Source organism: Stomoxys calcitrans, chromosome 4, assembly GCF_963082655.1.
Source record: "Stomoxys calcitrans chromosome 4, idStoCalc2.1, whole genome shotgun sequence".
NCBI lineage: Eukaryota > Metazoa > Arthropoda > Insecta > Diptera > Muscidae > Stomoxys > Stomoxys calcitrans.
The window spans coordinates 36,161,175-36,175,318 of NC_081555.1; the positions used below are offsets into that span (position 1 = coordinate 36,161,175).

Genomic DNA, 14,144 nt, shown 5'->3' on the forward strand with positions numbered 1-14,144 from the left:
GAACGGTCTATATGGCAGCTATATCCAAATCTGGAGCGATCTGTGCCATATTGCAGAAACATATCAAAGGGCTGAACCCAAGTCACTGTTTCAAATTTCCTCGACATCGGAAAATGAATGCCCCTTCTATGGCCCCAAAACCTTAAATCGAGAGATCGGGCTATATGACAGCTATGTCCAAATCTGGGCCGATTTAGGCCAAGTTGCAGAAAAATGTCGAAGAGCCTTACCTAACTCACTGTCTCAAATTTCGGCGACATCGGACAATAAATGCGTCTTTTATGGCCCCAAAACCTTAAATCGAGAGATCGGTCTACATGGCAGCTATATTCAAATCCGAACCGATCTAGACTAAATTAAAGAAGGTTATCGAAGACCTTAACACAACTCACTGTCCCAAATTTCGGCGACAATAATATATGAGTACCAGCCGAACCGGGCACGCTCCGCTGCGCCTTCTTTAACTCTCTAATATCTTTTTAGGGTGGGCACACTTCGCCCTGAATGGGCCATTGTAGCCTATGACGCTGAACGCGTTCGAATCCTGGCGAGAATATCGGACAAAGCGGTGTTTATCTCCCCTTAATGTTGGCGACATTTCCGAGGCACAATGCCACGCAAGGTCATTTAAAAAATTATCCGCAAAGAATTGTCGCACTGTAGGATGTCGTTCGGACTCGGCTATAAAAAAGGGTCCCTGGCCATTGAGTTTGAATTCGAATCGGAAAGCACTCATTAATGTGTGAAAATTTGCTTCTTCTCGGTTCCTGGTGGTAATGTTCTTCCTTAGGGTAATGCTCTCATTAGAGGAGGGATGGCAACTCAGACATTTTGATTCAAATGTGGATATCAAATTCGTGCTGCACTTCCAAATTCCTTTAATCTGAGCCCCATATTTCCATGGCCGGTAAATATAAAACGTTTGGAGGGTGTTTTGGGGTTGGGGCGGCCACCGGCACTTTGCACTGAAATTAGATATCAAATTCGTTCTTTATTCTCAACGGAAATGAAGTTCAGTTTAGGGGGGGGCTTTAGGGCGTACCTCAAAACACTTGGCTCCAAAATTGGATATTAAATTCGTTTTCTACTCTCAAATACCTTTCACTTGAGTCCCATATTGTCACAATGGGTCAAATAACCCATTTGACGTATCTTTAGGAGGAAAAGCGTCTAGGTGGCACTTGAACGCAAATTCTAATGTCATATTCGTAATCTACTCCCCAATACCTTTCATTTGAGTGTCATATAGTCATGATAGGCTAATATGCCCATTTGGGTGGTATTTGGGGATGGGCGACCTCCCATTACTTGGACCTAATGTTTTATGCCATATTTATAATCTACTACCTAATACCTTTCGTTTGAGTCCCATATTGACATGAACTTTGAATATATCTGCTTGGAGTAGTTTTGGTGTTGGGAGGGCCCGCTGGGTACTTGGACCCAAATTTTAATACCATATTTGTTTTCTGGTCTCCAATACTTTTCATTTGATACCCCTATTGTGCCCATAGTACCACTTTCGGATATGGGTGGCGTTTTAAGGGTAAGAGGGAGGGTCCGCCTCCACCCGATATAGCCTATGTTTCCTTCCAGACAAACGTACACAATCTATGAAAGTTTTTAAGAAAATCGTTTCAGCCAAGTATCATATAGTCATAATGGGTCTAATTGCGTTTATGAGGGGTGGTGGGACCCCCTATACTTTGATCTGATTTTGTATGCCAGATCCGAAATCTACTCCGGAATTCATTTGAGCCCCATATTGAAATGAACGTCCAATATGTCAGTTTGGGTGAGTTTTTGGGGTTGGGGCGGCCCGATGGGTACTTCGACTCAAACTTTAATACCATATTCGTATTCTACTCTCTAATACCTTTCATTTGATACCTATATTGTCCCGATCGGTCTACTTTTGATTTTTGGTTATTATTTTGACATAAGAGGAAGGGTTCGTCCCCCTTCCGATACCGAAAAATTACATAGCCTATGTTTCCTTCCAAACCAACCTACACAACATGCGAAAATTTCGAGAAAATCGGTTCTGCCGTTTTGCAGTCTATACAGAAAAAACAAACCGAGTCCCATATATCCGAGATTGGCTAATGTGCCCATTTTGGGCGTTTTTGTTTGGGTGGGATGACCCCATACACTTCACCATGAATTTGTATGCCAGATTCGTTATCTACTCCCGCATACTTTTCATTTGATACCCATATTGGTCGGTCCACTTTTGATTTTGGGTGGTGTTTTGGAGTAACGGTGGAGGGTCCGCCCCCTTCAGTTATCAATAAATTATAAAGCCTATTCCTACTTTCTGACCATATTCGTAATATACTCCCGAATACCTTTCATTTGAGTCCCATATTGTCGTGATTGTCAAATAAACCTATTTTAAGGGGTTTTGGGACTGGGTTGGCCCCCTAGGTACTTGGACCCAACTTTTTGAAATTATTATGAAAATCGTACTCTATTCTTGAATTCCTTTCATTTGAGCCCCATATTGCCTCGATCGTTCCACTTTTATTTTTGGGTAGTACCTTCGGGGTAAGGGGGAGAGTCCGCCTCCCTTCTGATATCACAAAATTATATAGCCTATGTTTCCTTCCAGACCAACCTACACAACATCGTGCTCTTCTCTCAAATACCAGTTATTGAAACCTCATATTGTCATAGCTTTAAGGGGGAGTTTACACGATGAGGCGTCCCCCAAACACATGGTCCCAAAATAGGTTATCCAATTCGTTTTCTAATCTCAAATACCTTTCATTTGAGCCACATATTGGCATGGTCGAAAAATTTTTACCCTTTGGGGGGTGTTTTGGTCCTACATTTGGATATCAAATTCGTATACTACTCCCAAATACCTTTATTTGAGCCCCATATTGCGTTGATCAGTAAAACATTAGTTGTTTGTGGGGTATTTTGGGAAAGGGGTACCCCCCGCAGAAAATTGGTCACAAAATTGGGTATAAATTCTTGCTCTAGCCCCCAATACCTTGTATTCTAGCTCCACATTGACATGGTCGGTTAATACGCCCGATTTAGGGGTGTTTTGGGGATTGGGATGGTCCCCCAAAACACTAAGCCCTGAAAATATATCAGCAACGTGCTCTATTCTCATATATCTATATATCATTTATTTGAACCCCATATTGCTATTGGCCTCAAAATTGGATATCAAATTCGTTTGCTAATCTCATTTAAACTCCTTATTGCAAAAGTCAGCAAATATGTCCGGATTGGGGTATCAGCCCTAAAAACTATGAACATCGAGCTCCACTCTCTTTTAGACCCAAATTGTTTTGGTGAGTAAATACATCCTATTTGGGGGTTGTTATGGTGGTGGGACGTCCCCTAGACAGTTGGTCCCTAATGTTGATATCAGATACGTGGTCTACCCCCAAATGCTTTTAATTTGAGCCGCATATTTCCATAGTTGGCAAACATTACCGGCTTGGGGGTTGTTTTAAGGTATGGGCGGCCACTCAGTGAGTTGTCCTTGAAAATATTAGGTTGCCCAAAAAGTAATTGCGGATTTTTTAAAAGAAAGTAAATGCATTTTTAAAAAAACTTTGAATGAACTTTAATCAAATACACTTTTTTTTCACGTTTTTTCTAAAGCAAGCTAAAAGTCACAGCTGATAACTGACAAAAGAAAAAATGCAATTACAGAGTCACAAGCTGTGAAAAAATTTGTCAACGCCGACTATATGAAAAATCCGCATTACTTTTTGGGCAACCCAATATATATCGGATTCGTGTTCTACTCTTAAAACCCTCTTATTTGAGCTTCATATTGCAAAAGTCAGCAAATACTTACTATTTGGGTGGTGTTGTGGGGGTAGGGTGGCCCTGTAGACACTTTTCCCAAAGACCTTTCATTTGAGCCCCATATGGCTATGTTCGTAAATTTGTCCCCTATGGGGAATGTTTTTGGGGAGAGGCGGCCCCCCAAACACTTGGTCCTATATTTGGATATCAGATACTAATTCTACACTCAAATACCTTTTAATTTAGCCCATATTCCCATGGTCAGTAAAAAAGTCCTGTTTCGGGGATGTTTTGGGGAAGGGGTCCACCATCCACCCCCCCCCCCCCGGAAACGAGGTCCCACATTTGGATATCAGATTCGTATTCTACTCGCAAATACCTTTCTATTGAGTTCCATATTGCTATGATCTGAATATGTCCGATTTAGGGGTGTTTTGGGGGTTGGGTGGTGTTGTGGGGGTGGGATGGCCCCATAGACAATTTTCCCGAATATTGATATCAGATTTGTGATTTACTCCCAAATACCTTTCATTGGAGACCCATGTTGCTATGGTCGTAAATGTGTCCCCTTTGCGGGAGGTTTTTGGGGAGAGGCGGCCCCCCAAACACTTGGTCTCATATTTCGATATCAGATTCGAATTCTACACTGAAAACCATTTAATTTGAGCCCCATATTCCCATGGTCAGTAAATAAGTCCTATTTGTGGGGTATTTTGGGGAGGGAGTGGACCCCCAGAAACGTGGTCTCACATTTGGATATCAGATTCGTACTCTACTCGCAAATACCTTTCATTTGAGTCCCATATTGCCATGGTCGGTAAATATGTCCGATTTAGGGGTGTTTTGTGGCTTGTGTTGGTCTCCCTAGCGCTTGGTCCGACAATTGGATATCAGATACGTTTTTTTATCCTAAATACCTTTTATTTGAGTCCCATATTCCCGTGATTGGTCTAAATATACATTTGGTAGGTTTTAGGATGGGGCGCCTCCCTCCCCCTAGGTATCCCATCCGAAATTTGGATACCAAAATTTTTTTTTTAGTGTACTATATGAGAGCACACAAAATTTCGCGTAAATCGCACCACCCATCTCCAAGATCTGGCGTTTCTGAAAATTAGGGTAAGGGGGAGGGTCCGCTCCCCCTTCAGATATCAAAAAATGTAATATCCTATTTTCACCACGCGATCATTAGGCACCATATGTGAAATATCAAGAAAATCGATTCAGCCGTTTCTGAGTCTATAAGGAACACACAAACAAACAAATAAACACAAATTGATTTTTATATATAAAATATCAACAAATTTCATTGAAATAAGTAAATATAAGGTTTTGATATTAAACAACAAGTAAGGTCCCCAACATGAACCAATTTCCTGTATTTTTTGCATTCTCCATGAAATAAACACTACCCACCAACCCAAAACAATATCGACAATTCCTAAATTTTTAAACATTTTTGTTTTACAATGGACTCTTAGCTGCGAGTATTACAAACTTTCCCCCTTACCCACAAAAACATGTATAAAGAAAATGTATAAAATTTTACAACATTTTTTGAAAACTATAGAGTATTGCTTTTTCCCTCCCCGAGTTACATATTAGACAAATAAAGCATTTTGTAAATAGAAAAGAAATAATACCCAAAAAGAAACAAAGAAATATTTTTATTAACAAATTTTTGCTTCAACATGCACATGAATAATAAACAATTCAAGCAAAGTTTAAAAAAAAAAAAAACATTTTGAAGAAAGAGAATATTTTATGAAAACTAACAAAACAGAAGAAAAAAAAACACAAAAATATTTTCAATAAATTTAATAATTAATGGACTTTATCTTATTTTGAAATGAATCTATACAACAACAAATACTAAGTAAAATGTTTACGGAATACTTTTGTGGCTGCTGGTGGGCGATTTTAAACTTTAATATACAAAACCAAAAACAAAAAACTAACAAAATTTTTATCGTATTGTATTATGAATATGTGTCAGTGTGTGTTATGTTGTCTAACTACATATGTATCTGTGTTATTGAATGTGTATGCAATTGGAATATATTTTTCTTTTTTATTTTTTATTTTTTAATTATTAATTTGGCATGTTGAATTTGTTGATTTTTTTCAAAGTTTTTTTTGTAGGCATGTTTGTAGAGCAAATATTTATTGCAAATGGTTTAAAATAGTTCATAAGAGGAATGCTTTAGTGTTGATGTTGTTGTATGACATATTCCGTAAAAGGTTTGTTGTAGAAACAGCAGATTATATCGTTTATCTTAAAGTAAACTTTTATGGAAGTTTTAGCCAAGAGTTAAACACATCAAAACGAAACACTGTTGCCAAAATTATGAGATCAAAGAGTTATTTGGTATGTATGGGTACGGAAAAAATATGCAATTTTCCACATTATAAGAACTTTTTGCATATGGAATCATTCTTTTTTTCTATTCAGAAATCTGCATAGTAATAAATGTCAAAAATATGTTTGAGATGAATATTTGATGAAATTCGAAAAGAGAAAACCATAGCATTTACTAAAAAAAAAAAAAAAATTAACAGAACCGTTCAACATTTCTTATTTCGCAATGGGAGACACGGAGACTATATTCTTGCAAACAATAGTCTAAATGTTTTTCTTCTTCCTTCACTAAGCACTGAAGATTCAGTAGTAACCAGCCTTACAATAAACAAGTCTCATTACTGGCTGGCTTCTCTACATATGACATGACAGGATTCAGAGATGCCGCCTTCAATCCTTAGTCGCTGGTTGAAGCCGCTTCTGTTGAAAAGATGAGCCTCATTGTAGGAAGTGATGCTAATGCACATCACCAGATACGGGGAAGTTCGGATGTCAATCGAATACATTATAAGTAGCAATCTGGCGATTTGTAATAAAAGGGATAAACCAACCTTTATTACCGGGAACATGGAGGAGATACTAGATATTATCTTTGTATCGGAAGATATAAGCGACTGGGATGTGTTGCATGACCACAGCTTCTCTGACCATCGTCATATTAGTATCAGGTTTGTAATAAAAGGGATTAACCGACCTTTATTACCGGGAACAGGGAGGAGATACTAGATATTACCTTTGTATCGGATGATATAAGCGACTGGAATGTGTTGGATGACCACAGCTTCTCTGATCATCCTTATATTAGTTTCAGCTTTTGAGAAAATACTGCAGAAGTGGTCCCTCGGCTAAACAGAAGAAAGGCCTATTGTAATAAGTTTCGGCACAAATTCTGCACGTCTATCCCTTCTAGACCAGAAAAGGAAGTGAAAACTACAGAGGATATAGAAATAATGGTTAAGCGGATCACAAAGGCCCCAAATGACTCGCTTGTGTCAGCATGTCCCAGTGCCAAGCCAAGGGGCAAACAGCGACCGCCATGGTGGACCCCATAGCTGATTGGTCTAAGGAAGAACTGCAGAAAACTCTTCAACAGAGCAAAAGCCACAAGAGTACCATACGACTGGGAAATCTAAAAGGCTGAGCTAAGACAATATATAAGGGCGAGCTGAGAAAGGCTCAGAACACATCCTGAGTAAATTCCGCTGCACTGTGGAGCATACATCTGAGGCCTCTAGGCTAAGGAAGATTCTGTCCTCGAGATCTACTACGGTGGGGTATATTCAGAAGTCAGAGAATGTAAGGACAATTTCTAGTGAGAAAACACTACACTAAATTGATTCACAATTCCCGGGAAATTCTCCAACGGACAACGTGGCGCCAGAAGAGTTTGTCACTGATATGCATTCGTCAATGGGGTATATTCAAAAGTCAGAGAATGTATGGTCAATGTCTACACGTTGATATACATTTGCCGGTAAATTCTCCAACGGACAACGTAGCGCCAGAGGAAATTATCACTGGTATGAATTTGTCAGAGGTTATTAGGAAAATAGTGTCTGAGCCGAAAATCCTTTGGGTGATAAGAAGTTTCGACTCCTTTAAGTCGCCAGGCCCTGATGATGTATCACCAGTTGAATTACAAGCTGTGTCTGATAGACTGATTCCCTGGCTTAGGGAGATATACTCTGCTGGTATTAGAATGTCATATATACCTGTGGGATGGAGGGACACGAAGGTCATTTTCATTCCGAAAGCAGGAAATCCTCCACACGAAGGCTAAAGACTTTGGTTTTATTAGTCAGTCATGCTTTGTGCTGAAGACTCTGGAGTGGTTGATAGAAACATATTTTAGGGCAAGGATCCCTAGAGATTGCCCGACGCAGCAGCAGCATGCATATAGTAAAAGCAAATCCACTGAAACAGCCTTTCACGACCTAGTCGGTTACGTAGAGGGTTCTCTCGCTATCAAGGAATATACAATGGTAGCATTTCTTGACATTGAAGGTGCTTTAAATAATGTAAAACCGACATCAATCATGAAGGAGTTGGAGTTTCTAGGCATCAACTCTATTATAAGATAGTTTATTAATAACTTACTTAAAGATGCATTACGGCAGTCTTGGGATCTGCGGTTCTTAAAAGAGGGGTCAGCAGAGGAACACCTCAAGGAGGTGTACTGTCTCCTCTACTTTGAAGTATAGCCATCGACAATTTAATATTGTCTCTGGAAGAAAAAGGTGTAAAAGTAGTCGCGTATGCTAACGACGTGGCAATTGCGATTAGGTGATAGTTTCCCCGCACTGTAGAGATATAATTCAGGAAGCTCTACCTGTAACAGCGAAGTGGGCTACCGAAAGTGGTCTAGGTATAAATCCATGCAAGACCGAAGTAGTTCTTTTCAGCAGGAGATACAAGTTTCCTACAGTGGCACCTGTCTGCTTGGGAGGAGAGAAAGTTCCATTTACAGAAAGTGCCAAATATTTGGGTGTTTTGCTGGACAGGAAATTAAACTTCAAATCCAACATTTTGGAAATGGAAAGAAGGGTAACTCTTGCCCCATACACCTGCAAGAGAGCCATTGGCAAAAGTTGGGGGTTTAGACCGCATGGCATGCATTGGGTATATACAGCAGTTGTCAGACCTATAATGCTATATGTTGTGGTGGTCTGGTGGACGGCGCTTCAATAGTCCACCTATTGCTCAATACTTAACCGGATCCAAAGGATGGCTTGTGTGTGCATCCCAGCCGCACTGAGGACGACACCACATGATGCACTGAATTTAATGCTACATCTAATGCCTCTGGAACTAGACGACCAGGTGGGTTTTGGGGTGTACTCTAAAGATCTAGAACTGGTCATATCGAGAAGGTTACCCGACCACTGCAGTGTGTATGAAGCGAAGATCCCTGCAATTAAAGAAGTGGCGGAATGGCTAAGATATAATGTCATACCTACGATTGGCATAAACTTCTTCTCTGACAGCCAGTCAGCCATCAAATCCCTGGAGAACGTATTTCGTTCAATCGTCCACAAACGATACAATCTCTGTGCTGTCTGGAGGGGATAGAGGTAGAGGTTAAATAGTGTCGAATATATCACCCCGCCTTGGGAAACTCCCTGTTTCACACTACGGTGCTTCGACTTTTTATCCCTAAATTCCACAAGTGACTGGCGACCACACAGATAATTCGCGACCCAGCGTTTAAGGCCTGGCTGGCCATGTTCTCTAATAGTTTGGCATGGCTGACTGTGTCAAATGCCTTCGATGGGTCCAGTGCCACAAAGACCGTCCTATCACATGGCGTGAGCTGATTGAAGCCACTGCAAATTTGTGCAATGATGACATGCAAAGTTGTAGTTGTGCTATGCAGTCTTCGGATTCCATGTTGATGCTCGACGAATGGAAATTCTTCTACGAGGCTCGGGAGAGGTAATGACTTTACTACTGGTGAGAGAAGGGAGATCGGTCTGTAGAACTCCCCCAAACTCGGGTTCTTTCCAGGCTTCAGTAGCGGGATAACTCTGACCATTTTCCAGACATCGGGAAATATAAGCGTGTTCAAATACAGGTTGAGGACAGTGGTAAGGTACTTAACTCCAGGTAAATCCAGATTCTTCAGCGTCATTGTGTAGAGATTTCGTCGGAGCCCAGCGCCTTGAATGATCTGGCGCCACGGATGACATTCGTAACTTCGCCCTCGGTAATTTGTAATGGCTGTCCATAGGCTCGCAGATCACGTGTACGGCGAATGGCATTCTTCGTTGCCCTGTCACTTTCGGGATGCACAATAAATTGACGGTTGAACAGCCTGGCGCATTTCTTCGGATTAGTCACGGTTACGTAGCCAAAAATGACTGAGGGGTTCGGGGTATACCCTGATTGCTCAAGTTTTTTAAGACCATTTACAAGAGAGACTTTTCTCATAACAATAATTGCCGATTTTAGCAGTTAGTCAATGGTAACAGACATTATTTTTTAATCAAGACCGACCGTTGTGACGCCTGTTTGTAAAGAATCTTAGGTTACGTTAGAGTGTAAAGAGGGTGCCGATATTAATCTGCACCATGCCGCCAATACTCGAAAAAAAATCAACGACAGGAACTCCGTGCAATTTACTAATTATTTTCCATACCACAACCTTATGTCGGTTCATATCTGGTATTGTGTCTCCAACTAAGGGCCGAATTTTATTGACCGCGAAAACCGAGCAATGGCATAGGTTAGGTTGGAGAGGGTAATACCAAAACATTGTTTTGATATCACCTCAATCTTCTCTCCCTATCAGCCGCAAAGTTCACATTGAACTCTTACTCCTCTACCATACCATTTGAACGCCAGCAAGAAGTCCTTGAGTCTGACTGGTCTTATTCCTCTTAGATCCTCTAGTGTATCAAAGAAGAAAGATATAAGTACTTCTACTGCGACAAACTGGAACTTAAACGTCAGTGCTATGACACCAACGACAAATATCATCATTTCTGATGCCCACGCGTGTTAAATGTGTACTTCATCTTCTCCAAGAATAATAGTTCGCATATATTACGTTTCGATAGTTCATCCCAAAATTTTTTCGTCTGCTGACAACCTACCGCGTTATTCCAGCGATTCAACCATCTCTCCTTGTATCGCACCTCAAGCATACAGAAGAACTCGAGAGAGGGGGATACACGTCTGTTACCGACACCAACGGCAGATTCAGTGCAGTGAGGCAGGGGGCCTCACTAGCATATTCGCTTTCTCGTTTCCTGCTATGTCCTTATGCTCTGGCACCCAGCACATCCTTCATCACCCGTTATATAGCAGCTATATAGACCGATCTCCCTATATAAAGTTTTGAGGCAATTAATTGCTCATTTTTCATCCGATTTCGATGAAATGTGGCACATTGAGTCCCATTTCTACTCATTTACAACACGAAGCATTCCTCTTTTCCAAAGATGATAACTCACCATCCTGATAATGTGCATGTCAAATTTCATTTTCTTTAAGTTCCTTAGCAAAATGTAGTTATTTTTAAAATATTTGGACCTGGCTTAGCACCATAAAAACCTTAGACTGGCTAAATAGTTAAACCGTTATACCAACTAACTGCATTAGTTTGAAAAAAAAATCAGCATTTCTGTCCTATGTCTAACACAAGAATAGAAAACTAAAAACTCTTTTGAAAAAAACATTTTGTTTTAGTTTCTTCCTTTCAATGTTTAAAATATGATTTCGAAATTAAACAAATAACAAAATTAGATTTATTATGAAGAAAAACTTATTTATGAGACTATAAAAAATGCAATGGCCCATATATTCAATTGTCTGTTTGTTTTCTTTTATTTTTCTTTTCCATTCAAAACCAAAAACAGGTTCACCGTCACCTCGCAAGAAGCGCAACAATTCTACACCAGTCAAGAAAAATGCTGCCGAAAAGAAACAGATACTGCAACAGTTGGTTTCACCTGCTGCCCAGGCTGCCAAACCCAAAGTAAGTTTGGGCGAATTGATATCATTATCGGAGAATCGTTTGCTGGCCAGCACCATTGATTCGGAGAGTGATCAAAAGGAGACAACCTTCTCGGAAAACACAGGCTCTTTGACATCCGCAACAGTGGAACGCGCCATTAATGATCCCAAGCTGGAGAAGAAGGTTACCTTTGCCCGGCTGCTTAATAAAGTTTCTGCTGAAATGAGTTCAGGATCAGAGGTATTTAAAATCATTAACCATTTGTATAACCAAATTTGATGTGGAACCCCTAATATCAGAAAATGTAGTGATTTATTGTTCTTACCACATATGTTTGCTTCTTATAACCTATGCCACATAAAGACTTAACAAAAGGCCACAAGCCTAAACGAAAAAATTCTCGTTATTTATCTTCGGATGACTAAGATTACTGGTTACGATATTTATTAAAAAAATTTTATTTATTCTTTTGTTATTTTAATTTGTTCTGTATTTCTATAACCTGCATCAATAACGTTGTATGCCATTGGATTGTTAAAAGTTTTAATTGGGGTACTCTATGGCAATTTTTCGGCAATGATAAAAAATGCAACTAGCAAACAGTTTAAACAGAACTTCCCCACTGGAATTCATATCAACCTAGCTTTAATTATCTAGGGATCCATTAAGGCCATCGGTAGTTATTCCTCCATAGTATTTCTCTCTTATATTGGGGTCGTTCAACAGACAACACCAATTCTTACGGCTCACTATCTTCGATAAACCCTCTCGTACCTCCTTGATGATAGGATAAAATGTTTTGTTCTGACTGGGTCCCGTGTTCATAACTCCCCCAATGCTGTAACGAATCGGCATTAGAATGCGAACCAGTTTCCCAATCGTGTTAGGATTCGAACCAGTTGCCCAGTCGCGATTAAATGCGAACTAGTTTCCTAGTTGCGTTAAGATGCGAACAAATCGCATTAGGATGAGAAAGAGTCGTGTTGGATGCAAACGAATCAGCGTTAGGATGCGAACCAGTTTCCTAGTTGCGTCAGAATGCAAACGAATCAGCGTTAGGATGCGAACGAATCAGCGTTAGGATGCGAACTAGTTTCCCAGTTGCGTTAAGATGCGAACAAATCGCATTAGGATGAGAAAGAGTCGTGTTGGATGCAAACGAATCAGCGTTAGGATGCGGACCAGTTTCCTAGTTGCGTCAGAATGCAAACGAATCAGCGTTAGGATGCGAACGAATCAGCGTTAGGATGCGAACTAGTTTGGATGTGAACGAATCAGCGTAAGGATGCGAACCAGTTTTTCAGTCGAGTTGGGATGCGAACCAACTGCCCAATCACGTTAGTATGCGAACCAGTTGCTCAGTCGCGTTAGAATGCGAACCAACTGCCCAGACAAGTTGGGATGCGAACCAATGATCCACTCGGGTTACAATGCGAACTAGTTTCCTAGTTGCGTTAGGATGCGAACCACTTGCCAAGTCGCGTTAGGATATGAATTAGTTTCCTAGTCGCGTTAGGATGGGAACCAGTTGCCCAGTCGCGTTAGAATGTGAACTAGTTTCCTAGTCGCGTAAGAATGAAACGAATCGCAATAGGATGCGAACGAATTAGCGTTGGGATGCGAACCAGTTGCCCAGTCGCGCTTAAATGCGAACGAATCAGTGTAAGGATACGAACGAATCGGCGATAGGATGCGAACCAGTTGCCCAGTCACGTAAGGATGCGAACTAGTTTCCTATTCGCGTTAGAATGTGAACAAATCGCATTGGGATGCAAACTAGTTTTCTAATCGCGTTACTTATGGTACCAACGGATCCGTCAGTTAGGATGCGAACGAATTGCGTTTATCGGTGATGGAATGCTTGGGTATTCAAGGCTTTGCGGACCATGCCACACATCTAACTATGCTGTCTGCTCAGCCACTCATCACCAGACCTAGAAAACGTGACACGTGACATTAAGTAGCAGTTGCTATTGGGTTGCCCAAAAAGTAATTGCGGATTTTTTAAAAGAAAGTAAATGCATTTTTAATAAAACTTAGAATGAACTTTAATCAAATATACTTTTTTTACACTTTTTTTCTAAAGCAAGCTAAAAGTCACAGCTGATAACTGACAGAAGAAAGAATGCAATTACAGAGTCACACGCTGTGAAAAAATTTGACAACGCCGACTATATGAAAAATCCACAATTACTTTTTGGGCAACCCAATACATCAACCAAGTGAGAATTATATCCCACTGGTCTTGTCAAAGTAGACGTCGAATAATTTATTTTTTCTGTATTTCTATAACCTGCACCAATAACCTTGTATGCCAACCTTTGGCACAAGGACTTCTGTTCTTATTTCCAACATCACTGCCGAGTTTAATCCGAATCGGTCAATAAACTGATGTACCCCTCATTTAATTCGATTCCCAGATTTGACTTCTTGCACCCCTAGAAGCACAGAAGAAGAAAATTGGCACAAAAACTTCTCCTATGACTTCTTACATTCATGCCATGCAGGATTCCCCTCCGAAATAAACCAATCCACGGATTTGACGTCTTGAGTCCC

The 14,144-nt window shown here is 40.4% G+C and overlaps 1 protein-coding gene across 7 annotated transcripts in view; it reads left to right on the forward strand.

The window, feature by feature from the left end:
* Positions 1-14,144, forward strand: part of LOC106084839 (uncharacterized) — a 299,433-nt gene that overhangs the window by 260,517 nt on the left and 24,772 nt on the right. For all 7 annotated transcript variants that reach the window (XM_059366723.1, XM_059366722.1, XM_059366725.1 and 4 more), the window contains one exon: positions 11,491-11,828. In XM_059366723.1, the coding sequence (XP_059222706.1) occupies positions 11,491-11,828 (338 nt within the window). The remainder of the gene's footprint in view (positions 1-11,490; positions 11,829-14,144) is intronic.